This window comes from Pseudorca crassidens, chromosome 16, assembly GCF_039906515.1.
Source record: "Pseudorca crassidens isolate mPseCra1 chromosome 16, mPseCra1.hap1, whole genome shotgun sequence".
In the NCBI taxonomy this organism is placed as follows: Eukaryota; Metazoa; Chordata; class Mammalia; order Artiodactyla; family Delphinidae; genus Pseudorca; species Pseudorca crassidens.
Genome location: NC_090311.1, coordinates 15,942,448 through 15,966,059, shown reverse-complemented (window position 1 = coordinate 15,966,059; position 23,612 = coordinate 15,942,448). Strand labels below are relative to the sequence as shown.

Genomic DNA, 23,612 nt, shown 5'->3' with positions numbered 1-23,612 from the left:
CCGCGGAGCAACTAAGCCTGTGCGCCACAACTACTGAGCCTGTGCTCTAGAGCACGCGAGCCACAACTACTGAGCCCACGTGCCGCAACTACTGAAACCCGCACGCCTAGAGCCTGTGCTCCGCAACAAAGAGTAGCCCCCGCTCTCAGCAACTAGAGAAAACCCACGCACAGCAACAAGGACCCAATGAAGTCAAAAATTAAATTAATTTAAAAAAAAAAATTCCCTTTCATGCCCATATCCCATCCCCCACTACCAACAGAGATGACGTTCTCTCCTTTACGTACTTTTTTTCTGTTATGGGTTCCTGCTCAATGTGTACTGCCTTATGAATTTTTAACGGCCTGAAATACAATTGTCTCAAGGGCCCTTCTGCTTCCTACCTTTCAGTCAGCACTACGTCTTAAAGAGCCATCTATGTTTCTGGACAGACATTTAATCCATTGCTTCCACTGCTGCAAAATTTTCTAGAATGTGCACCTGCTGTCATAGTTCACCTAGACACCAAGACCACCTCCCGCTCTCCACCACCGAAAATAACGCTGCAAAGATCATCTTCAAACCTGTCCGGAGTGGACCCATGCAGAAAGTTCTGAGTGTTCTGAGAACACCTGGCCTCCTGCAGCCCCTCACTTCCGCCAGCCTGCTGGGCGGTTGCTCTGGCTGGTTTGGCTCTGAAAACTAAAAGAGCCCAAGCAAGCGTTTCTTCAGGTGCTCACCATTCTGGAGGCTCCTTCACCTGTAAACTCCCATTCACACCCTTTACTCACCTTCTTTTCTATTGAGATTTCTGCCTTTTTCTGGCTGATTTGCCAGAGGTCCTTGAATATTCTAAATGTTAATCCCCTGAAGCTTTTAGACAGTGTAAATCTCTCTCTCCTTTCGGCCAGCTGCCTATTACCTTTGTCCGAAATCTCATTAATGAACAGAAGCCCTTAACTTTGACGCAATCAAACTCAGAAAACAGCACAAAGAGGAATAATGGCTTTTGACCCTTGAACTCTCACCTTCCTGGGAACATAGACTTTCCATCAACTGTAACATGACCGTGGCCATGCAGGGTCATGCAAGGTGCAGTGAGGGGTTAAAGTCTTCAGGGGGGTCAAGGTTAAGGGTGAGTGAGCATTGACAGATAAGCCTGGCAGGCAGCCCTGAGTGGAGAACATTCCAGGCCAAAGGAACAGCATTTGCAAAAGTCCAATTTGGGGAATCACAAGGAATCCACTACGGCTGGGGCACAGAACAAAGTGATAAATAGCCATAGGGGCTGGACAAATAGGCATGGGCCACTGCAGAAGGAGCTCAGATTTTTTCCAGTGCCAGACACGGGAGAGCACATGTCCCTGCTCTCCGCACAGCCACTGGAGAGTTGCTTTAGCCACTGCCTGCACTCAAGGTAGAGGGCCTGGTTCAGGGACCCTAAGAAATCTGGGCTCACCTTAGGTACGTAGCAAACTATTGAAGTTTAAGAGAAACCCACAGAATATTCTAGAAAGAAAAGGTTCATGAGCATCCGAGTTAAACTACCAAGGTGGTAAGAGACACCCATTGGACAGGTCTGGACTGTCCTGAACGAAGACTTTCCTTCCTGGCCTCAGCTGGAAGCTGCTCCGCCTACTGCTCTTGCCTTCGGTGAAAGTTCTCAGCGACAGAATTCCCCAACTGCCAAGTGTGCTTGTGCCGGAAATGTACCTAATAAAGTCATTAGTGACAGCGGACTCTTACCCAAGACCCCACCAGGATCTCTGCCAGCCAGCTGTTTCCTCCTGAATCTAAACCATTTTCACACTCAGTAATGGTAATGTTTTAAGAAAGAAGAGAAAGAAAAGAAAAAAACAGCCATTTGTAGAGAATATTTTGCTCCAATCTATGTGACTGGCCTTATTTTTTCCAGCCAGAGAAGAAATGCATATGCACAGACACATGGCAGCCGAGGATGGAGGTACAGAGCAGGGCTGTGCAGGATGCAGTGAGGGGTTGAAGGCTTGGGCTGGGGGGGTGGGGGTCGAGGTCAAGATGTCAAGGCTGAGTGAGCCTTGATGGGTAAGTGTGGGATCTGGGCGTCAGTCCATCCCAGCAGAACACGTCCTCTGAGTTCTCACTTTCTCTCTCCCAAGCTGCCTCAATCTCCCCAGGGCAGAAAAATAAATCTTGTTGTAGGACACCAATCTTATCCTTTAAGGGCATTAGGTAAATAGCTTTAGGAAATTTCAAGAAAATGGGGCTGATTGTGGCTGACAGCGCTTCTCCAAGACACACACACACACACACACACACACACACACACACACACACACACACAGTCCCAATCACGCCTAATGTGAAGTGAATGAGTTTATCAGCTTCCTTTCCCTTCACTGGGGCCCCACCCGCTAGGTATGTTAAGGGCTGCAAGGATGCAAAGAGGAGGGAAGCCAGACCCCCGACATCGGTGCCCCCCATGTCCCCCAACTGTCCAAAGGCATTTTCAAACACAATCCCTGCAAGCACTTTCGCTCTGAGATGACTTCCAAGTCTATTGCTAGGGCCAGGGAGGTAACAAAGCTGCCTACACACTTCAGAGGCCTCCTGCTTAGGACAAGAGGCTCCCACCTGCCGGCTGCCATGCCCGCGTCAGGCGTCCAGCTGTACTTGAGAAACGATGCTGAAACTGACCTGACACTTGCCCTGGTGAGTGGGCTCCACATTCTCACATAGAGAATGCAGGCTTCTCTGTCTGCTCCTCAGTCAACAGCATCATGTTGATGCCTCCCTGAAGACTTGAGAGCACTCGGGGCCCTTACCTCGGGGTCAGAGAAGCAAAAACCCCACTCACTCATGAATTAGAGCCCCCTCCCCCAGTCTCTTTCAGTCGTGAGTGGAGACCTGGGGGGTAGGGGCACGGGAGACAGTCATGCTTCCAAAGGATTTGATCTCAAAAGCAACAGACTAAATTCTCCCTTGGAGAACAAAATGACCTTTCCCACTCTCAAGGGAACCAGTGCGTGGCGAGCCAGGAGCGACACCTGGACCCCATAACTCTCGGAGATTTGCCCCCAGCCTGAACTGTTTACAATTACACGCACCAAACCAGCATCAGATGGGCGGGAGATGGACACTTGCCCACGGGGAAGCCAGGAGGTCAATGGGAAAAAATTATTTTAGTCAATGTTGAGCCTTCATGTTTGGAATGTTTATCCAAACTGTGGCGATGTTCTCATGCTCCCCCTGTGCAGATGCCAGGCCGTCCTCTGATGCTGATTTCCAGGGAGCTTGGGATGGCAGTGGAAGGAGCCCCACCCAGGGCTGGGACTACTTCTTCCACCCCTTGGAGGTGAGCAGGTCACAGGGCTGTTTAAGGACCAGCAGAGAGGGCAAGAACTCTCCTGGGCATCCCAGCCTCTGTGACTAGTCACACTAACCCGCCCTGGGTCAGGTGGGACGGCTGGCAAGCTTTCATGGTTAGCATGGACCATGAGGGTTGGGGAAGGTGACCGTCTTTGCAGCAGGCAGTATGGAGTGACACTTTCTAGGGCCTGATGAAGCAGCAGGGGCTGCACCGAACAGACTTCACCCAGGCCTCCTCTTCCAGGAAGGAATGAGATGCTCCTCGTTGGGCTGGGAGCATGCCCCATTTCCCACCCTGCCTCTGAGGTCATCAGCTCCTCCTGGGGAAGCCTGGAGTTCTAGCCTTGGCTGCTAGAAATAAGAGCAGAGACCTGGAGGCAAGGGGAGGCTCTCTCTTTCTGGGTCTTTCTGACCTTAGGTTCCTGGGGAAGATCCTTTTTCTAAAAATACAGGAGACCTGAACAGAACTGACAGAAAGAAAAAAAAAAAAGGGAGAAAGTCAAGAAGAAGAGAATAAAGGAATGAAAGAAGAGAGCAAGGGTGGGGGAGGGAGAAAAATAGAGAGAGAGGACGTTGAATGTACAGAAGCAGGTGTGAGCCTGTGTGCGCCCAGGAGGGGTCTTGCAGCACCTAACACACACTCACACTTGCCGGAGCTGGTTTTGTCATCAACCTGACCTGCTTTGCCACAGTCTAAGTTTCAGGGCACCTGGGACATTACTGAGTCTCACCCCAGCTCAGGTAGCCGGCAGTGGCTCTCTCAGGAGAGCCTCAAGGGCTTCAGACACCTGGAACTGTCACCACACACTAGACGATGGCACCGGACCGTCAAACACACCATGATCCTCAGCCACAACTCCAGAAATACCATCCACAGAGATCCCATCTCCACATCAGGCTAGAAGACATGCATCCAACTCTGCCATGACTGTCACAGACCAGCCGCACTGCATCAGGCACTCGAGCAACAGGTGTGAGGTTGTCTGTCCTCTGTCCAAGCTCTGCCACATCACCACCCTTTACTTCCTTCCACTTGTGCCAAGCAGAAGCCACAAGGGGCCTCTGTTCATGGAAGTACCTAGTGGTGGTGTCCATCTTCACTTCTTCAAAGAAAGTGCTAGAAGGGGATACCACAAAAGGCCTGATGATGCAAAGGGCAGAAGGTTGGTGGCCGTCTCAGGCTCATAAGAAGTCTGACATTGTAAATGAGAGTATTTTTCCCCCAAGGAGACCCAAGAGCATGAAGATGAAGATAAGATGCCCCCAGCAGGCCTGCCACCCAGTAAGTCCCAGCCCTGATATCAGGGACACCCAGCACCCTCGGAGTTCCTTCCCAAAGGCCCGTATTTGAATTTTAGTAAATCAGCTCAATATGTTCTAGGATTGTGGGTATTAAATAAGTCAGTGAAATCTCCAAACAATAAGCTCATTCAACACAATCTTTCTTCTCCCCCCTTCTGGGGACTTGAATATAGTTAACATGAATAAATCCTCTTGTGTAAAAACTGGGAAAGAAGAAAAAGGGGGGTGGAGGATGGAAGGAAATGGCAGGATTCCCACTTGTTGGTCTAAGAGGAAGGCTGACAGCCCTCAGAACCCCCCCAAAATGCCAGTAGGCCAGGGTAGCCTGGGGAGATGGTGGTAATCGTTTGCAGTCTGGGGAAGGAAGTATCTGGAATTTCCCCACCCATGCACTCCCAGCTTCTCCCCTGCAGCCCTCAAACTAGAATTCAAACTAGTACTGTTTGTACTCAACCTAGAAGTGGGTCCTTGGGCTGCCCCAAACCTGGCCCTTCCAAGGTGGACCCTCCACAAGCCAGGCCTGACCCTGCATCAGGGAAGATTCACTGCAAATATGCACAAAAAATATTCCCTGCCTCTACCCCACCCTCCACCACTGTCCCCCAACACAGTTGAGAAAATTGGGACTAAGGACTGCAATTATTCTATTATTATTCTGCTATTATTCAGCAATTCTTCCTGAATACCCCAAGAACAGGTAGAACGGACCTGCCTCTGTGGGTTGCTAGTGTCCTGGACACATTTATGATTAAGAAGCGTTGCATGTGTGAAATTCTCCTGTGTAGTTCATGACTGAAAGTTATCTGGGCCCATAGGGTCCTCAGGGATGAAAGTTCTGCAGCCTTCCAACCCACTGTACTTAATGAAGACGAGAAGACACACAGTCGGCTACCCGGGTCATAGAGCCAAACACAGTTCACCTGAAGAACAAGCCAGTTTGACTTAGGGTTTGAGTTTCTGGGAAATGGGAACCACTAAGCTCTTCAGATTCCATTAGGACCACCAGAACGATACGTCCTCATTCACGGGGGATTCTGCATCCCGTCTCCTGGACTGGTGAGCAAGGGCTGCTGCTCGCACATCACAAGGCTTTTCTCTGCCTGGAAACAAAAGGGCTGATCCCTTACCTCACATGGGAATAGGTGCATTATTTTGCTAAATCATGCATTCTCCCCCCTCTCAAAATCAATCCTAGCTAGCACAGACATGCAGGATTGCCAAAATCAAGAGGTCAGCCAGGAAATAATTATGGTGCAGACTCAATTCCAATTCAATAACTTCACTGGTGAAAAAAACAAAACAAAACAAAACAAAAAACAAACCTTGCAGCATAAAGCCTGCCAAAGTCAATACATTAGATCCATGTGTGTGTAGCAGAAGAGTTCCCAGGGTGGGAACCCAGAGCTAATGCTTCAATATTCCATGACCCTCCTGGGCACATCTGCTGCCTGGGTTTTAGGAGACCTGCTTTTCCTTTTCTCTAAATAGAGGGAGAGCTTCCACCATCACCCTGTCTGTGCCTCACAGATACGTCTCTTGCGTTTAGCATACCGTCCCATAGTCATTTTGTTTTGCACCAAAATTCTTCACTGTCTTCTGCTGCACCTCCAGGTGGCTGCAGGCATGACCACACCAAGACCTCAGATGCTATTTACAACCTGTGATGGCCAACCACATGCTTGATCGATGCTTCATCTTATACCACAGTGTCACAAATGGCTAGTGTTTGTTTTAAAGTCAGCTTTCTGGAGGTATAATTTACACAAAGAAAGAAAAAACCAAAAACGCTTCCCTGTTGACTGTACAGCTCTAGAACTGTGTAACCACCACCACTATAAAGATGCAAAAAAAATGAAGATTTGTATCATTCTAGAAATTTCCCTCCTGCTCCTTTGTGGTGAATCCCTTGTCCCAGCCCTGGTAGCTACTGACCTGTTTCCCTTTCCGACAGTTTTGCCTTTTCCAGAAAGTCACATAAGTGGAATCATGCAGTGTGACTGCAGACTTTTCAAGACTGGCTTCTCTCCTCTAGGATACTGGTGGATATCCTTCGTGGTTAGTTGCAAACGGCTAGTTTTTAAGCTTTGGGCTTCTGCTTTCTTGTCAAAGAGACAAAATAACTGGCTCTAGTTCGTCTTTGCTACGGAGCAACCACATGTTTGATTTAGCTTTTAATAAAGCTGAGAGGCCTGGGAACAAGGCGACCCACCATCTCGGGTCTGCCCGGGACTAAGGGATTTCCTGAGACTGGGCACTTTCAGTGGCAAAACCAGGAAAGTCCCAGGCGAACTGGGGCAGTTAGTCACCCTCCTTGGGAAAGACACCTCCACCGGCAGGAATGCACATGGCCCCGCTCAGATTCCTTCCGGGAGAAGCAGGCTGCTCTCTCAGAGCTAACAGCTAACCATCCTTCCTCCATTTAATGAGGAGCAGAAGGCCAATTTGCTGGGGCACAGCTCACCACACTCAACAGGCCTGCTGCTGTCTTTGATATCCCTGGGAGGGGTTCAAGGAAGTGAGAGGAGAACTCAGGGGTCTGTTTAGGAAACAACAGAGCAGGGCTTCTGTTGCTGTCGGTGCCCCTCCCTGCTCCTCCCTGAAATTTAAGGCCCACGGAGAGACGGGACGTGAAAATACAATACGCTGGGCTCATCTGGTTTTGCACCAGTGCAGCACGACGTCCAGGGTAACGCAGGCTCTGACATTTTCTACACGTTCTCCCTACTCCCTCTCAATGGAGTTTTTCGTTAGTTTGTTTTAAGACCAACTAGGGAGAAGGTGAGAGCCAAGTGACAGAAAATTAGTAAAGAGCTTGAAGTTCTAGTTAGAATTTAAGGGTCTCTCCTATATAAACTTACTGAGACAGCAAAGAAGTTCCTTGCCCAGCTCCTTTCCAGCTGACCTCAAGGGGATTACGTAGATGCTCTGAGAAGCTAGGCTGCCTGGGAACAGGCTGAACATCCCCAGCTCAGAGCTCCCAACAGCTTCGCAAAGCATGTGATGGGCACAGCTGGTGCCCAAATTAACGGTGAGGAACCACCCAACCCCCAAGAAGGCAGGAACTGGTGGGGCCAGGACGACATCACCGAGGTTTCAGGGTATTTGCTCCCTGAATTAATACAACATTGCCCCTTACAAGTACAGCACAGAAGCTCTTAACAATTATTCCATCAAGCAGCAGTTAGTAATCATTATCCTCACTCGTACAGGTGAGGAGACAAGGCCCAGAGAGATTAATTGACTTGCCCAAGGTCGCACAGCGAGTTAGTGGCAAAGGTCAGATTAGAACCCTGAGCCCCGGAGTGCCCAGGCTGGCGCCCAGCTCCACGAGATCCCTCAGCCATCGGTCCAGAGCATGGGCAGAGCCAAGTCTGTGCCCTCGGGAGCCCTGGAGGCCAGGTGAGCTTCTGCGGAGGGCACAGGCAGGCTCATACTCACAAGCAGAAACCTGCAGCATCCTTCTCTGTACCACCAGACAGCAACACCCCTGTGCTGGAACAGACAGAAACAAGGCTCAAGTCGGGAAAGCCAAGGGTGGCCACTGCTGGCTTGCATCTCCACTTCCGGAATCTGGCTTTGAGATCATGCCTCATTTCCCTTTGTGACCCAGGGCTGCCCCTGAGGGCCGGAACCTGAGAGAGGAGGCACTCCTGTTGCCTGCAATTCCTTCCTTCCTTCATTCCCCCATCTTGTCTCAGGCACTTACTATGTGCCTGGCAGTGCACTAGGGGCTGAGGGGGAGGGATCCTTGGGGGAGAGAGATACCCCTGTCTTGAAGGGGCTTCAGGGGAGACAGACACAGAGGCATATAATGATAAGACAATGTGACTTTAATTCAACAGTTTTTGAGCACTTAACGATGTGCTACACCTAAAATAGTGAGGGAACACAGAGCAACTCAGGGGAGGCTTCATGGAAGAGGAGGCATGTGGGCCAGGTCCTGAAGACGGAGGAGAGTTTCACTGAGTGGCTAATCCCTTCCTGGCTAAAAGGACACTGATAAGGAATGAGCCTGAAAATTGCTCCTAGAACTTCTTTCTAAATAAGCCCTTGTTGTTATTAGAACAGGAATCTACCCTTTAGAAACTCACTTCTCAGGGATCTCTTATCTAGGTTGTGACTTGCTGAGTTGTTGCTTAATCTCTTTCGGCCTCAGTGGATCCGTCTCTCAAATGGAAGCGAATAATCCTGCATTTCAGAGAGTGGCTCCAGGCTTTGGAGACACGTTCACACAAAGGTCCTTGAGAAACAAATTCCTCACATGTCCGATGGCATTCTCTTTCCCACCAAAGCTGCCTTTCTCCACTCTCAACAGGAAATTGGTTTTATTTATAAGAATCACAATCCTAAACTGGAGTTTGTTGGGCTGCCCACATTCCCTCCCTCATTTTCCTCCCCTCCTCAAGACATATCCTCCCTCCAGAGATTCCTCAGTAACCACAGAGCAAGTAGCATTGAAGAGTGCTCGGAAAACGTGATGGCTAAACACCAGGGGGTGGTTTCTAGAAGGGGAAACTGAGGCCTGGACAGCTCAGCATCTCGCCTGACCAAGCAGATCCCTCGGGACTCCCGGTTCCCAAGCTGCTGCCTCTTCCTCGCACCCTGACTCTTCTCCCTTCCATTTCAGCCTGGGCTCTGGGCAGACGTGCCATCCTCCCTTGGCCTGGGGAAAGTCTCCCTTCTCTGGATGACAGAAGTCTTTAGAGAAACACTTCCCATCATTAAAGGGATTTGGAAGAAAACTGGCACAGCTTCCTCAGCTTTGAAGCTCCTTGGCCCCTCCCGGCCCTTTAATGGTCCTTGGAACCAGCCCAGTTCCCAGAGCTCCCGCCCCTTCAGAAGAGGGGAAGGGCCGGGAGCAGAATTCCCCCACCCCTCCTGGCCTCTCAGCACCAAAGGTGACCTCTCAGTATTTGTTTCAGACCATTTCATTGCCAAGGCATCAAGGGCTCCCACACAAAGAGCTTCAAAGTCAGGAGGGCTTGGGGTCAAGTACAACCATGAGCAAACGCTGAGCTTAGGGTTCTGAAGCATCACTTTGGAGACTGTTTTTCAGTAGCTTCCCCACAGCCTTTCAAAGTCCATAACAGCTTCAGGTGAATTACATTAGATTTCTGTAGGTATCACAAGATTCGGTTAAACCACATCACGTGCGTATGGAGGGGGGTATCCGTCTCCACACTCGCTCTTAGTTTTCCAGGTGAGGAAAGTGTTATATAATTATCTTTTTTCAATGGTTCTCATTGTTGGCTACACACTAGAATCACCTAAAAAACACGCTTAAGCCGAACCCTTAGACCAATTAAATCAGAATGTCTTGGGTGGGGTCTATGCATCCATATTTTTTAAAGCTCCCTGGATGTTTCCCACATGTGTCTAAAGTTAAGACACTCTGCTTTAAGTAGAACTTCAACTGGGAAAACCTGAGCTCCTAGACATGGAAAAACAACATATTCAGATGATTCTTCTGAAGGTGAAATGAATATTATCAATCTGTTTATCTCTTTTAATTAGTTTTCCTTTTTTGGACCTTCCCTGACCACAGATCTCATGATTCCCACATAAGCTTTCAAGTATTTTTACTGGCTTGACTCTTCACAGCTCATCTCTACCTTCCAGTACCCTAGAACCAAGTGCCCTCTCCCGAAAATCAGGTGATATGATTCAGAAACCAAAGAATACAGGAAAAGAATGATACACTTTCAACCAATTACTGTGATCCAAATTAAAGTGACTATCTCAACCTTGCATGTTTGTATCCAAGTGTGACACAATTTCAGGAAGCTTTGGCATGGACTTCCAAGTGCAATACCACAGACAGTAGGTCAGTCACATTTGGCCCTGGACACACTCACCAGCTGGAAGAGCAGTAGGAACCAGAATCCTTGACTCCATGGTGTGAATTCAGCCAGTGGGCTTATGCACAGTGATACAAGGATGCCCTTACGGGATTCATAAATATGTAAACACCCAAGGATGGGAACGGTCTCAACGCAGCCCGCAGGGCTTAGCACAGCTAAGACAACACCGAAGAGATTCACGCACAAGACACAGCAATTCTACCATCACTTTCTAGGACAACTCTTATAAAAGCTCCACCTCTCTGGGGAAGACACCCTCACCTACTGCCTCCACCACCACCTTGTTTTTGCTTAAGAGAATCATGGCTGTCTCCAGAATGGCTTAGAAGGGATGAGGAGAAAGCCTGGAAATGTTTCTGCATTACACACAGGGTGATATTCCAGTCTTTACCTCCAGACGTCTCTTTACCTCTTACAGAACAATGGAAAGTCAGCCCAGAGCCTAAAAATGATAGGCTGGTTTTGGAGATGCACAATATGTGACATGTAGGCTGGGGAACGTGGAAAACAGTTTCTCCTAACGTGGACTGATTTGTGTGATTTACAAATGAGAGAAAACATTTTGAGAATCTGGAGATGGTGATGAGGCATTCAACCTATTTGTGAGGAGAGAGAGCTCAAAACTGGGAACTTAGAAACATAGAAGGAGACATTTAAATAACAAATTTTAAAAGCATCACAAACAATTCTTTACAATTTTTACCTATGTTCTGAGAGCCCAAGTATACCTTGCTCTTCCATTTAATTTTGTTGTTAAAACCACCATACCTAGTCATTCCATAATTATTCAATCTTACCAAAAAAAAAAAAAACAACCCTCACTCTCTGACAAGCGAGAGACTACAGATACTAGTTAGAGTTGCACTGGTTAATGGAAGACTGGGTCCAACATGCTTAGTTTTGCACAGGTCAACTTTTCAAGTCAATGACTGTTCAAAGCGCAACTCAGCTTCTCCAGTGAATGGGGAATTCTAGATCCCTGGTGAAGTGGGGGATCCCCAAATTCCTTGGCTTAAAGGTCCAGTAAACATATTAGTAGCTTCACCAGTGAAACCTGGAGATTTTTCTCCATAGTCAAAACACTAAAAGATGGGCTGGGTTAGCCCCTGCAATCCAGCTAATTCTCAGATGTATTCGCTTATCACTCGCTGTGTTTGATTTACTGCAAAATGAGGAGGCAGATACATGTGTTACCAGAAACATAAACACTCTGAACGGGAAACTAAATTTCCTTCAGTTGGCGAAAACCTCTTAGAGATCTTGGAGGGTGGGAGGATGTTAAACCCCCAAGAGGAAAAGATAAGTAAGAAGACTTTCTCAGGTTAAGGGCCAAGTCAAAAGCTATTAATACAAAAACCTTCTGATGATAACTGGGCATTTGGAAAGACGACACAAAATGTTATCATTTGCCCTAACTCAGAAGGATTAATATACTGATTTGATCAAGTAGCTTACAACCAGGACCTTCAACCAGCAGCTAACACAATTCAGAAAGGGCAGACTCTGAGCTGGAAGTGGCCCTCAGGGAGGCGACTCAAGTCTCGAATTCCCTGGGAGGGTCCCTCCCAAAGGGCGGAGGGGCCCCAGCCGGGTGGGGAGCAGCAAATTGCAATTTTAGAAGGAGAGGGCCTGTGGCTTCCTCAAGTGTTCTGAGACTACCGAAGCACGCATTCAGGCACAAAACTGATGTGATCTCAGCAGAATCTGAGACAAAAAACCACCCGCTTAGAAATGTGAGAGAGGCTCCAGGGAGGGTTCACAGAAAACGAAAAAGGAAGGTTGTCAACTAATTTAACTCGGTCTCCCCAGCTGGCTTCTGTGCTCCTGGCAAAGACCCTTCCTTTACATGTGAAGCCCTGCCCAAGATTTAGTTCTTTCACCCTCACCTGTAACCAGGTGATCCAAATAAGGAAAGAGAAAAATCAAAAGATACAACTGGTTTAGGGGACCAAAGCTGAGCCCTAAAAGTTTGTCAGTTCAGAAATGAGAAACCACTGGAGTGAGATTCCTTGGGAATCTGAGCGGCCTCCTTTATTACTCTCTCCCAGGGGGAAATAAATATAGAAACAGTATTTCCTTTTGCAGGTTTGGCAGAGACGAGTCCAGGACGAGAAAGTGCAAGAAGCTTTCCCAAAGGAAAGGAGTTGGCGGAGGGGTCCAGGGGGGTCCCCGCAGCGTCATGCTTAAGGGGCAGCTCTTTAACCTCCTTTTCCAAACGATGTGCAATCCGAGGCTTCTAGACTCCAGCCCCGGCGCTCTAAGCACGGGAGCGAGTCGGGCACAGCCAGCACACCAGGGTTTGGCCGAGATCCCCGGCCCAGGCCAACCCCAAAACTTGCCCAGCTGATTACGAGCTAAGCCCTTGGGCTGAGACGCGCTCCACCTGCCGGGCACCCCGCTCTGCCCCCAATCCCTGCACCTCGCTCTTGCTTGGGGGTAAAGCAGCGGAGAAGGGCTCGGAGAGAGACAGTTTACCGGGGCAGCTTAACGATTGGGATGGCCCGACCATGCCCGGAAGAAAGCTGCGCGCCCACCCCCAACTTACGCCCAAGCGCATCCCCTCGCAGGCTTTCTCCGGGTTTGCAAGAAGCCCTCCACTCCGGCTGGCGCCCGCTCGAGAAACCCCAACTACCTGCCCCTTTGCCACCCAAGCAGCCCCGCACTGTTCCGACCTCACTCGGGAACTCCTCGGCCTCGCTCCATCTTTCCGGGGCGACCGGGGCTTAGAGGGTGGGTCTCCAAGCGCACCCCGGGTCCTCCAACAGGTGAGAAGCCTCGCCACGCCGACCCCGGCCCTCCGCGCCTGGGAGGATCAAAGCTCCCGGGCCGCAGCCGCCACCTAGGAGTCCGCTCTACCAGCCCGCGGCGCCGCCGTGGCCCGGGTCTTCGGCCCAGATCCGGGCTGGGCGGGGGCAGCCGGCCTGGCTCACCTGAGCCCCGGCGGGACGCGAGGCGCACCTGGTGACGCCTCTCGCTATGCCCGGCCTTGCTTTCCGGCGTGGCGCGGGGCGAGTAGGTGTTGGGGGCGCGCCGGCCCGGGACCCGCGTCCTCACCTTTGAACCGCTCCATCTGGGCCGCGGCGTGCGCTCCTCGCGGCTCGGCTCCGGCGCTGCGCTCTCTGCGCTCGGCTCCGCGCCCAGGGCTGCCGCGCTGGCCCCTCCCCGTGAGGTCACGCTCTCGGCGGGACCTCCTAGCGCGCCTGGCGCGCCCGGGGCCCTCGGACCCGGTCCCCTCCCGGCGCGCCGGCCCCGCAGAGGAACTCCGCGGCCGGCCTGGGCGGACTTTCAGCGCTCAAGTCCGTGCGCGCCCCGGGCCCCACTCCCGCGGCTGCGTGGCAGCTGCTTCACGTCCCGGCCCCGGGATGGCGGGAGGGAGACCGAGACGTGCCCAAACCCTGGGGGAGGCCCCGGGGAGGGGCGGGCCTACGAGAGCCGTTCTTCCAGCCGCCGGGCTGCGAACCCACTGCCGAGAGCGGGAGACTGAGGGCTCAGTAGGAAGACAGATAGGTGCCTAGAGCGCCCCCCGCTCGATCCCCGGGCCCGCGCCCTTTCGCCTTTGGCGTTTCTCGAGGGGAGACGTGGGGAGAGCGCTGGGGTCAACCGAGCCCGCCCCCAGTTCGTCGGGAATCGCTCCCACTCTCTCGCAGTCTCTCTGGGCAGCCGAAGGCACACGCATCTACTTGCTGTCTTTTACCCCAGCCCAGGTTCCCTGGGCGCCTTGTGCCAGGCTCTTCTGAGAAAGACTAGGATTTCTAGAGCCGCCTAGATGAATCGGGGGGCGCCGGGTTTCTGGGCTGGCGCAGCGCCAACCGCCCTGGAGGGGTACCATCTCTTCCATAGGGAGCTCAATCATCGCTCTAACTGCACCCTGCACCACCGCTGCCACCAAGGTCCACACTAATGTCCTTTACATTTTTTTGTTGTTTTGGGGTTTTTTTTTTTTGCCATCGATCCCTCCACTCTCTCACGCCCTCTCAACATGCCCATGTCCTCCCCACCTGCCCCCAAAGAAGATCCATGTTTTCCTTTAAACTTCCATTTTCACTTTAAAATCTCAATCACAGTTTTTTGCTGAACGCCTGGTTTTTCAACATGTCTTCCCCAACTTCCTTGAAGGAACACTTAAGGATGATTTGTTGTTGCTGTTTTCTAAAAGACATCCTAATTCTTCCTCGGAACAGCAGTTAGCTCTGATGTTTGGAAACCTTCTGTCCCAGCGGTCTTAGAAATGTCTTTCTCAGCTCTGTTAGCAGCTAACATCCACGGAGCCATCCTCTCAAACCAGGCATGAGGCTGAGGGCTGTACGTGCGCAGCCTTTAATTTTCCCAATGACCCTGTGAATTATTTGTCATGTAGTTGAAGAAACTGAGGCTTACAGAGGTTAAACAACTTGCCCAAAGTCACACAGCTAAAAGAGAACACAGCAGGCATTAAGCGCACGTGGTCTGCTTCCAGATGTTTATTCACAAAACTTTCCTGGAGCTCATAGGAAGTACCAGGCTGTCTGTCACTGTCTTGGGGAGCACGCAGACAAGTGAACAATGATGGCCCAGCCAGGTAGGGGCTCTGATTAGACCCAAGCACAAGGGATTCTGGAAGCCCAGTGGAGGGCCCTGATCCGGCCTGGAAAAGCCTCCTAAGCCTTCTAGAAGAGGGGATGGCTGAGCTGAGTCTTAAAAGATGAGTTAGAGCTAGGGTGATGACAGGAGAGGCAAAGTGACTGCAGCCTTCCAGGCAGAAAGGACAGTGGGGACAATGGCAAAGAGGCCACACCAAGGCTCTGTGCCTGAGCACAGGGCGTGAGGGAGATGGAAGGGCCAAGGCGGACGCTGCGGTTTCCAGCAACTTCGATGACCAGGTGGTGAGTGTCCCCAGTCAGTCAGTCCTCAGATATTTATTACCTGAGCCCCTGTCAGGTGCCAGGCGCTACCAGGCACTCCAGAGCGTGTGAGTCAGGTGGCCGAGGGACTGCTGGTAGGAGTGTGGGGTGGGACGACAAGCAGGAAAGGAGCTGAGCATCCCTGAGTCAGACGCAGAGACGTGTTAGCAGGTTGGGGTGTTGCGGGCAGAATGTGAAGGGCCCCCAGCATCTCCAGGGGGCTTAGAGTCCTGGATCTGAGCCTTCAAACTCACCCCCATACATTATTTCAATTCTCGCAGCCACTCTTCCAGGTGGGCCCGGCTCACGGGGGTTCAAAAAATAGGAAAAGTGAAGGTTGCAGCAAGAATGCAAGCATCTCAGGGGACCAGGGGACAGGAAATAGTGTTCAGGGGGCCTTGGGAAGCTGGGACAGGGAACCGGGTCGGGACGGAGGGTGCTCTTGCTTTTTTGTGTTCTCCCTCGTCCTTCCCTTTCCCCATCTTGCAAATGGCCAGGCCTGGTGCCCACCCTCCCATGTACAATGTCCATCGCTGGGTCCCGGGTTTCCTTTCAAGTTCTCAAGAAGAATCTGATCGTGCAGCTCGTTGTTTTGAAACCAGCCTCAAGTCTGGTGGCTGGTCACTCTTGGGCAGATTTCAGCTCCAGCTGTCAGCTGGGGCCAGCGGGGAGAGGTTACATGGTCCAGCCCCACTCAGCAGGGCCTTTGTTCCAGCTGGCCCTCCCAGAGGAATAAGAGCAGGGTTGGCTCTGACTGAGGTCACTAAGTATAAAAGGTGGGGTTAAACTACCTCCATCCTGTGAATGAGAGGAGTTAGGGCCTCACCAAAGTCACCAAGTTAGGTAATCTCTCTTTCAGAACTCAAAACTCAGGTTTCCTGATTCCAAACCCTGTGCTGTGTCACACCCCTGAGTTCCGGCTTTCCTGGGGCTCTAACTGGACAGGGCTTTACCCCAGCCAGTCCTCTGGTAGCTGTCTCTGTAAGCACTTCCTGTAACGGCAACCCCTCTCTGCAGGCTGGGGAGGGGGAGGCTCGATATCCCTATCATGCCTACTCCCTCCCCCCCCACCCCCCCACCACCCACCCCCTGGCTCCAGCCCGTTAATTACCTCTTCCTAAATCCTCTCTAGTTTATCACGGAAACTTGGCAAATCCCAGAGCCTCTAGACAAACAGAAATCAATCGGAAATGTATGCAGAGTGAATTTAAAATGGGACTTCACTGCCCTTTGCAAGAATGAAACCGAAACACTACTTCAAACCATCAGTAGGAATCAGGCCTCTGGAAAGCTCAGTACTGTGTCCCCCTCTCTCCAAGTCCTGGGTGTGGTTTAACCCTGTGTCTTCAGTCACTTTGCAACTTCCACAAAGGAGCCACTCACATTCAAATTATAATTCATTGAGTTTCTGGCCTCCGGGATCAGACAAGCTGGTTTCCTTCTCAGCCTTCTGAGGGCTATGACCGACCCCACCCCATACCATAGGATCCCAAATGGGCTGTTCTGTTGCAGGCAGTCCTAAAACCAAACTGAGTACCCCCAGCCTGGAGTGTAGGTGGTGGGTGGGTGTGGGGTGGAGGTGCATCTGGCCCTCTGGGTGTGCAGGTGGAAGTGTCGGCGACACAGATGACTGAAGGGCTGCTTCTCCCTTAATTCCTAAACCAATTCTCGGCACCAGACAGCTTTCTTCAACTGCAAAGGGGTTGAGGCTGTTGCCAGCTGGGGCAATGAAGAGGGGAGCCCAGTTTTACAAGATTTATCCTGTTTGATTCTCACAACCATCCAGGCAGCACATACTATTTCCCCTTATTTCACACATGGAGAACCTAAGTAACTTGCCCAAGGTCACCACTGGGCAGGACCCAAGCCAGTCCCATTTGAACAGCATCTCTGACCCAACTACCGAGGAGTAGAAATGCTGCATTGTACGGTACTTCTGTGTTTAACTTTTTGAGGAACCCCCAAAATATTTCCCCCAGTGGCTCCACCAGCGATGCACACGTGCTGCAATTTCTTCACCTCCTCACCAACACTTATTTTCCATTTTTTAAAATTACTCCCATCCTAGGGGGTTTCTTTATTATTTTAAGTCTCTGAAGTCAACATGGCATGAAGTTAACATTTCTTGAATCTCAGTCGTTGATACACGAGTGTATTTTATATTATACAGTGAGGACCGCTGGCTGGAGTTCAACCCTCTCGGAGTTTTACATTTGAGGAAACCAAGGCCTGGAATCTTGACGCAGGAAGTGTTCATTCAATATTCAGGTGATCGAGCCTCTCAGCCAGCATGTTTGAAATACTCCAGAATTTAAAAACAAAAAAAACCCAATAAATATTTGGCCTAAAGAAAGCAAGCAAATCTAGGCTGAGAGCGAGTAGATAGAGGCGAGGAGAGGGGGGCGGTCGGAGGAGGGGGATTCCTGGGTGCCCCTCTGGTTGGACTCTGTGCCAGAGCCCACAGTGCGTAGCTTGATAGGGAAAAGCAGGAAGTACCAGTGCCACTGCCTGGTCTCCTGGTGCCCTTACCTCCATAGCAGGGCTGGCACAGCAGAGGGATACAGGCCTACAGACTGGGGAGAATGTGAGCTTTTAGCTGCACCTCTAGGAAATCTTCAGCTTAGAAAAAACACTCCTAGTCTATTCTGGTCAATATTCCTATAATGATTTGATTTCTATAAAGGGGCTATTTATGTTTATAACTTTCCTTAAAATATTCCTATCAGGTAGAGTAGACGAAAGGTGACTCTCCGAAGATCTACGTAATTGAAGATCAAAGAATCCAAGAATGTCCCTTTGGAAGTAGTTGGACACGGGACCCCTTATTTCATACCAGAAAGGCCTGTGATTCCAGGAGCAGGTCTGCTTGTCCAGGTCATGCTGGGGGTCAAGGGCTCATGGCCCAGGGCCCAGGGCTCCTCTGGGCCTCCCTTCTGTGGTCTGAGCGTCCTGAGCTCTCCTTGGTCCCTAGGACCATGGATGGGCAGGGCTGCTGGGCTTCCTGACTCCGGGTACAAAGGTCACATTCTGTTCTCACAGCTCTGCGGTGCCAGCTGGGCCGCACACTTCCTCTCAGCTCTGGAAAAGCACACTGGAGGTTTTCATAAACGACTCCCACACCATCCCCATTCTGATGTGCTGCCCCCCACTCTCCAGAGAGATCCAGGATTGATTGACTCTCCTTCATCACCTTTCTCCCTTTCCTCCTGAAGTCACACATCCACTCCTAGCTAACAGGTAAGATTCTCAAATGCTCAGCTGGGTCTTCTCTCCAGTAAATTGGGACTGTGGGAGTGAAAGGACACGTTCTCCGGTCATCTTCCCACCAAATCGGAGGCTCTGAAACTCGGTGGACACAGGCATCCTCGCTCTGTCTTTTCCTCTCTCCGTGTTGTCGCTCCTAACACTTGCCCCAGCCCATCTCTAGGCCCTTTGCCTCCCATTTCCTGCCTTGATTCCCAGTCCATCGATGCAGAACATTTCACAGCTGTCTGGAAACTTGGAATCAATAGCGAATCCAACCGTGTGACCTGACGCTCGGGATGCAGGAACCCAGAGAGGTGCCAGGACCAACCCAAGGGGGCCAGCAGCTGGCAGGTGGCACCAGAGCCCAGACATGGTATCCAGCAAGAGCTCTTCTTCCAGCTGCTTCTGCTCAGGGCTTGGCTGCCCTTTCTGCCTGGGTAGTCCTAATCCTGTGTCATCCTGGATCATACAGTAGCCCTGACACTTGCCTGAAGTCTGGTGCCTGGGCAGTTGTCAGGGTCTTGATCTTGGATTCACTTGCTTGATTGTTTTTGCTGACTCTTCCCGTGGTTGCTAAGATCATCCTTTCTCAGATGAGGCTCAGAGAGAAATGCAGCTGGACCAGAACTGGCAGCCCCGCAGGTTCTTCAGAGTCCCCAGATAAGGCCACCTTGCAGAGGAATCATTCATTTGTGCCTGGAAGCAGAGTACTTCCTGCTTCCTTTCCTGAACTCCCTTCCCCTGCAGAGTCCCAGCTGTCCTTCCAGACCCAGCCCAGAGGCCTTTCTCCTTCATCCAGTCTTCCCAGAATGTTTCGAAAGGACTGAAGGATTAAAAAGATTCTTGAACTCCTGTAACACTTCCCCCCTCCCCCCCAGATCCATTTCTCATTTAATAACAGAAAAAAATGACTGTCTTTTTAGGTCTGGGTCTCTCCAAATAGCTTGTAGGATCCTGTGAGCAGGAACTCAGTATAGGCCCCTAGATAGCCCACCAGTCAGGACTGGCAAGTCTTGGGTGCCTGGGATTTAGAGATTGGTTGTGGGCCCACAGACCCGGCCACAAGCCCACAGCCGCTCACGCAGAGGCAACCACCTCTCTGCAGTCGGTGCTTCCCCAGCACTGCGCTGCCAACAGGCTTAGCTCCCCAAGGCCTCTTGGGGCTGCCTGGGCCCCATACCAGGCCAGAACAGCTCAGCCTGTTAATCCTTCTCCATCTAGCAAGGCTGAACTTCTTCAGACTCTCGTTGCTGGGTTTCAGAATCCACTCTCTCCCGGTTGACATGCCAGGTGACTCTTCTTCCCACTCCTTGGTGTACTCTTTGTGGATCCCTTTCCAATGGTTGGATGAATGGAGTGGAATTTTAAGCCTTTTCCCCCAAAGTCACCGATTGGGGTAAGGTATAGCCATGGGAAGTCATCACCTAGAGGTTGGCTCAATCTTGCGGAAACAAGATTCCATTAGTTTTTAAGGCAAAGTGGGCCCGCACTGATGCAGCTTCTGCCAAGTCCCAGGGCAGGCAGGAGTGGGGCGGAAGGCCGTCCGGAGGGCACGGGCGCATCTCTGTGACCCTGATCCAAGAGCCTTCCCCAGCAGGTCCTGTGTGCTGCTTCCAGCTCACCATTCTGCCTACCCTTAGACTTGGTTTTTCTTTAAAAGTACCAATTTCCTTAAAAGTACCCATTTTCAAGGTTGGTAATGGATGTGGTGAGAGAATAACTGACCCAGAGCCACAGAAGCAGGACTGGGGCTGGACTCTGTGTCTCCTGATTCGCAGGCAGGGCTCTTCCTGCTGCAGCCACTGTGCTGAGGGTGAAAGCAGGTCTGAACTGGTTCCTCCAGGATGGGAAATGTTGCCACATCGGCCAAGGCCCCTGGTCCTGTTCCGCTCAAAGATGGCCTTTCTAGAGCCCCATACACCAGGCTCCTCACTATGGGTACAGCCTAGCATGTAGAATTGTCCGCAAATCCTCCTGAAAGAGTGAAGTACTCTCCACGAGAGTGATTGTATCCCTGAGCGGACAAAAGTCTGTTCTTGGGGTAGGGTGAAAAAAATCTTACAGTGTATAACTAAACACACACACACATAGTATATAAACAGATATACAGTCTATCTGTGGGATGAAAATTTCACGGGGGAGTAATATCTCAGCCGCCTATTACAATGTGTGTGTGGGTCTCCCCACACCCCCAAGCAATGCTCTGACATCAGCTGGGTATTCTACAATTCAACTCCATTCTGACACCATCTACCTGGAGATAGCATTAAATCCCACAGGTTAAGGGCTTGGTCCTACAAGACTGCGCGCCAAGCCCTCCCCTGGCCCCAATCCCCACAGCTTCAGATGCCAATCCCAAGTTCAGGTGATCACATGTACTTCTGATCAACTGCCTATGTATTGGTAGCTCCCACAACTTTCTCCTCAGGTTTGATTTATCTGCTAGAGTGGCTCGCAGAACTCAGGAATACATTTTACTTACTAGATTACCAGTTTATAATAAAAGGATATAACTCAAGAACGGCCAGGTGGAAGAGATGCATAGGGCAAGGGATGGGGGAAGGGCACAGAACTTCTATGCCTCTCCCAGCTCACCACTATCTCCGCATCTCCAGGGATTCATGAAGACAGAAGTGCTCTGAACCCTTTTCTTTTGGGTTTTTATGGAGTTTTCATTACATGGGTATCATTGATTAAATCATTGGCCACTGGTGAGTGATTCAACCTCAAGCCCTTCTCCCCTCCCCGGAAGTCAGGGGGTTGGGACTGAAAGTTCCAAACCTTCAGTCACATGGTTGGTTCCCCTGGCAACCAGCCCCCATCCTTAGGAACTTTCCAAAAGTCACCTCATTAACGGAAACTCAGGTGTGGTGAGAGGGGGTTGTTATGAGTATCGAGACACCTTTATCACTCTTATCACTTAGGAAATTCCAAGGGTTTTAGGAGCTCTGTGTCAGAGATATAAATTTCTTGTCATAAATCACAATATCACAAGGAGAAAATGTCTACAAATGTTCCGGGATGGAGGCGACAATGAAAGAAAGGTGAGAAACACCGGAATATAGGCTCTGGAGTCAAGATTAGAATCTCCCCTCTACCTCTTTCTAGCCAGTGACCTTGGGCAACTTATTCAACCTTTCGGTACCCCAGTTTATCCCTTAGTCAAATAGGAATAAAAATTATACTCATCTCATAGGTTGGCTGTGAGAACTACATGAGATAATACACATAAAGAACTTAGTTCCATGTCTGAGACGTTAGGTCACAACAGGTGTTAGACGCATCTTTCAGATTAAGTGGCTGAACGTGAGGGCGTCCTCTTCCACGTGATAAGAATCACTCAGGCCTCCTGTGGCAGAGAAAACAGCTATGGATTGTTTCAGCCATCACTCTACATACAGAAGGGTCCTATTCGGTGCCAAGGATTAGAATTGGTGCTAGGATTTCAATCAACCACCCACCCACCCACTCAGGTCTCTGCCCTCCACCTCTCTGTATCTGACACTAAGCATGGCCACCTGGCGTTTTATTAGATGATAAATTGCCTGAAGTCCTCAAGGGATTCAGAGCCTAAAGGGGCCGCCAGAGACTCCATCAGCACTGGCAGAAAAGCCTTATCTACTAAGTCAGTGCTTCTTAGACATTAACAGGTATAGGAATCACCTGGGGACCTTAACACTCAGCTTCTGCTTTGGAAGGTCTGGAGTGGGACCGGAGAGTTTGCATTTCTGACAAGCTCCCAGGCGATGTCGATGCCGCTGGTCCAGGACTACAAATTGAGGGGCCAAGTATCCAAGAAGCTGCCCTTTCCCACAGTTAGCCAAACTGAGGAAATGAGGTTCCCCTTTCTCTGCTGATGGCTGCCTGTTAGTCTGACATCTCTTGGGGCCCACAATAAAGTGTCTAGAAAATTTCACGTTGGTAAATTCTGGAACAAAATCTTCAAGGCGAGTTTATCCTGCACCTGGGGTCACGACCGGTCTCTGAGGATTTCGAACACTGAGTCACAATGAGCTCGCTTCAGTGCCCCTGCTGGATCACACAGTTGTACTTGATTTTCTTCCAGGATCAAAATACTTCAGGGGGAGGGAAAGGCAAAGACAGGAGAGGAGGAGAGAGGGGAGAGAGAGAGGAGGAAGCAGTAAAGCGGCTTCCCAACTTCCTTTTGGAAACAGCCTCAGGTAGCCACCATTTCTTCTGGCAGAAACAACTGAGAGAATGTAAATGGGAATCGTTTATAGAGGAGTCTCCACCAGGGCAGAGCATTTGAAACCAGGCCACTACAATTGGACAGTGTCTGGGGATCTCATTCTGTCACTCGATTAGAATTTTTAGTGTAATTCAAGTAATGTTTACGGAAGGCCCCCAAGCAGAAGGGCCTGGGGTGTGGGGTTTGGAGCCAAGAACAGGCAAACAGGCAGTTCCCAGATGGCAAGGAACAACAATCTTTTTTTTTTTTTTAATGCATTTGAGGAGCAGTTTCCTCAGCAAAGGAGTAAACTGTTAACACATAAAGATGAACTGACTTGGACGGTTCAGAGAATGAAGCTGCCAGTGGGTTTGACTTGCGGATTTGCTCTTAGATCTGCCCCATTGACCTGAGGGCTCTTGGTAGGATTCACATCCTACCTCACACAAATATTGTCACTTAATTCAGACAACACCTGGGAACATCGAAGTGGTGAGTGTCTTAGAATCTGTGGTCTGCCCAACAGATGGGCCACCTCCGGGGGGGTTGTAAAATTGGAAAAGCTTGGGAGGCTGGGAGAAAGATTTTCCTGAGCTGGGTCACGTCTTGAGACTCAGTCCTTCAGACTGAAGGGCCGGCGTGTCCTAGTTATCCCACCTCCATCGTTTACGATCAGTGTGACACTGGGCACGGTTCTTTATCTGTAAAATGGGGATAATAATAATACCTACTTCATGAACATGTTGTAAGGATGCTACAGGATGAAGCACACAAAAAACTTAGCATAACGTCGGCTATTGAGTGAAT

The 23,612-nt window shown here is 50.5% G+C and overlaps 1 protein-coding gene across 16 annotated transcripts in view; it reads right to left on the bottom strand.

Annotated features, from left to right (window-relative positions):
* Nucleotides 1-23,612, bottom strand: part of AFAP1L2 (actin filament associated protein 1 like 2) — a 123,676-nt gene that overhangs the window by 84,882 nt on the left and 15,182 nt on the right. Inside the window, exons 1-2 of one of the 16 annotated variants that reach the window (XM_067709322.1) lie at nucleotides 13,545-13,716; nucleotides 8,068-8,121 (exon numbers count right to left, since the gene is read on the bottom strand). The exons of 12 other annotated variants lie outside the window; for them this stretch is intronic. In XM_067709322.1, the coding sequence (XP_067565423.1) occupies nucleotides 8,068-8,121; nucleotides 13,545-13,560 (70 nt within the window). In that variant the 5' untranslated portion in view covers nucleotides 13,561-13,716. Of the gene's footprint in view, nucleotides 1-8,067; nucleotides 8,122-13,162; nucleotides 13,351-13,420; nucleotides 13,442-13,544; nucleotides 13,735-23,612 lie in introns of those variants that run through there. 3 more of the 16 variants (XM_067709317.1, XM_067709323.1, XM_067709321.1) reach the window with 3 other exon arrangements.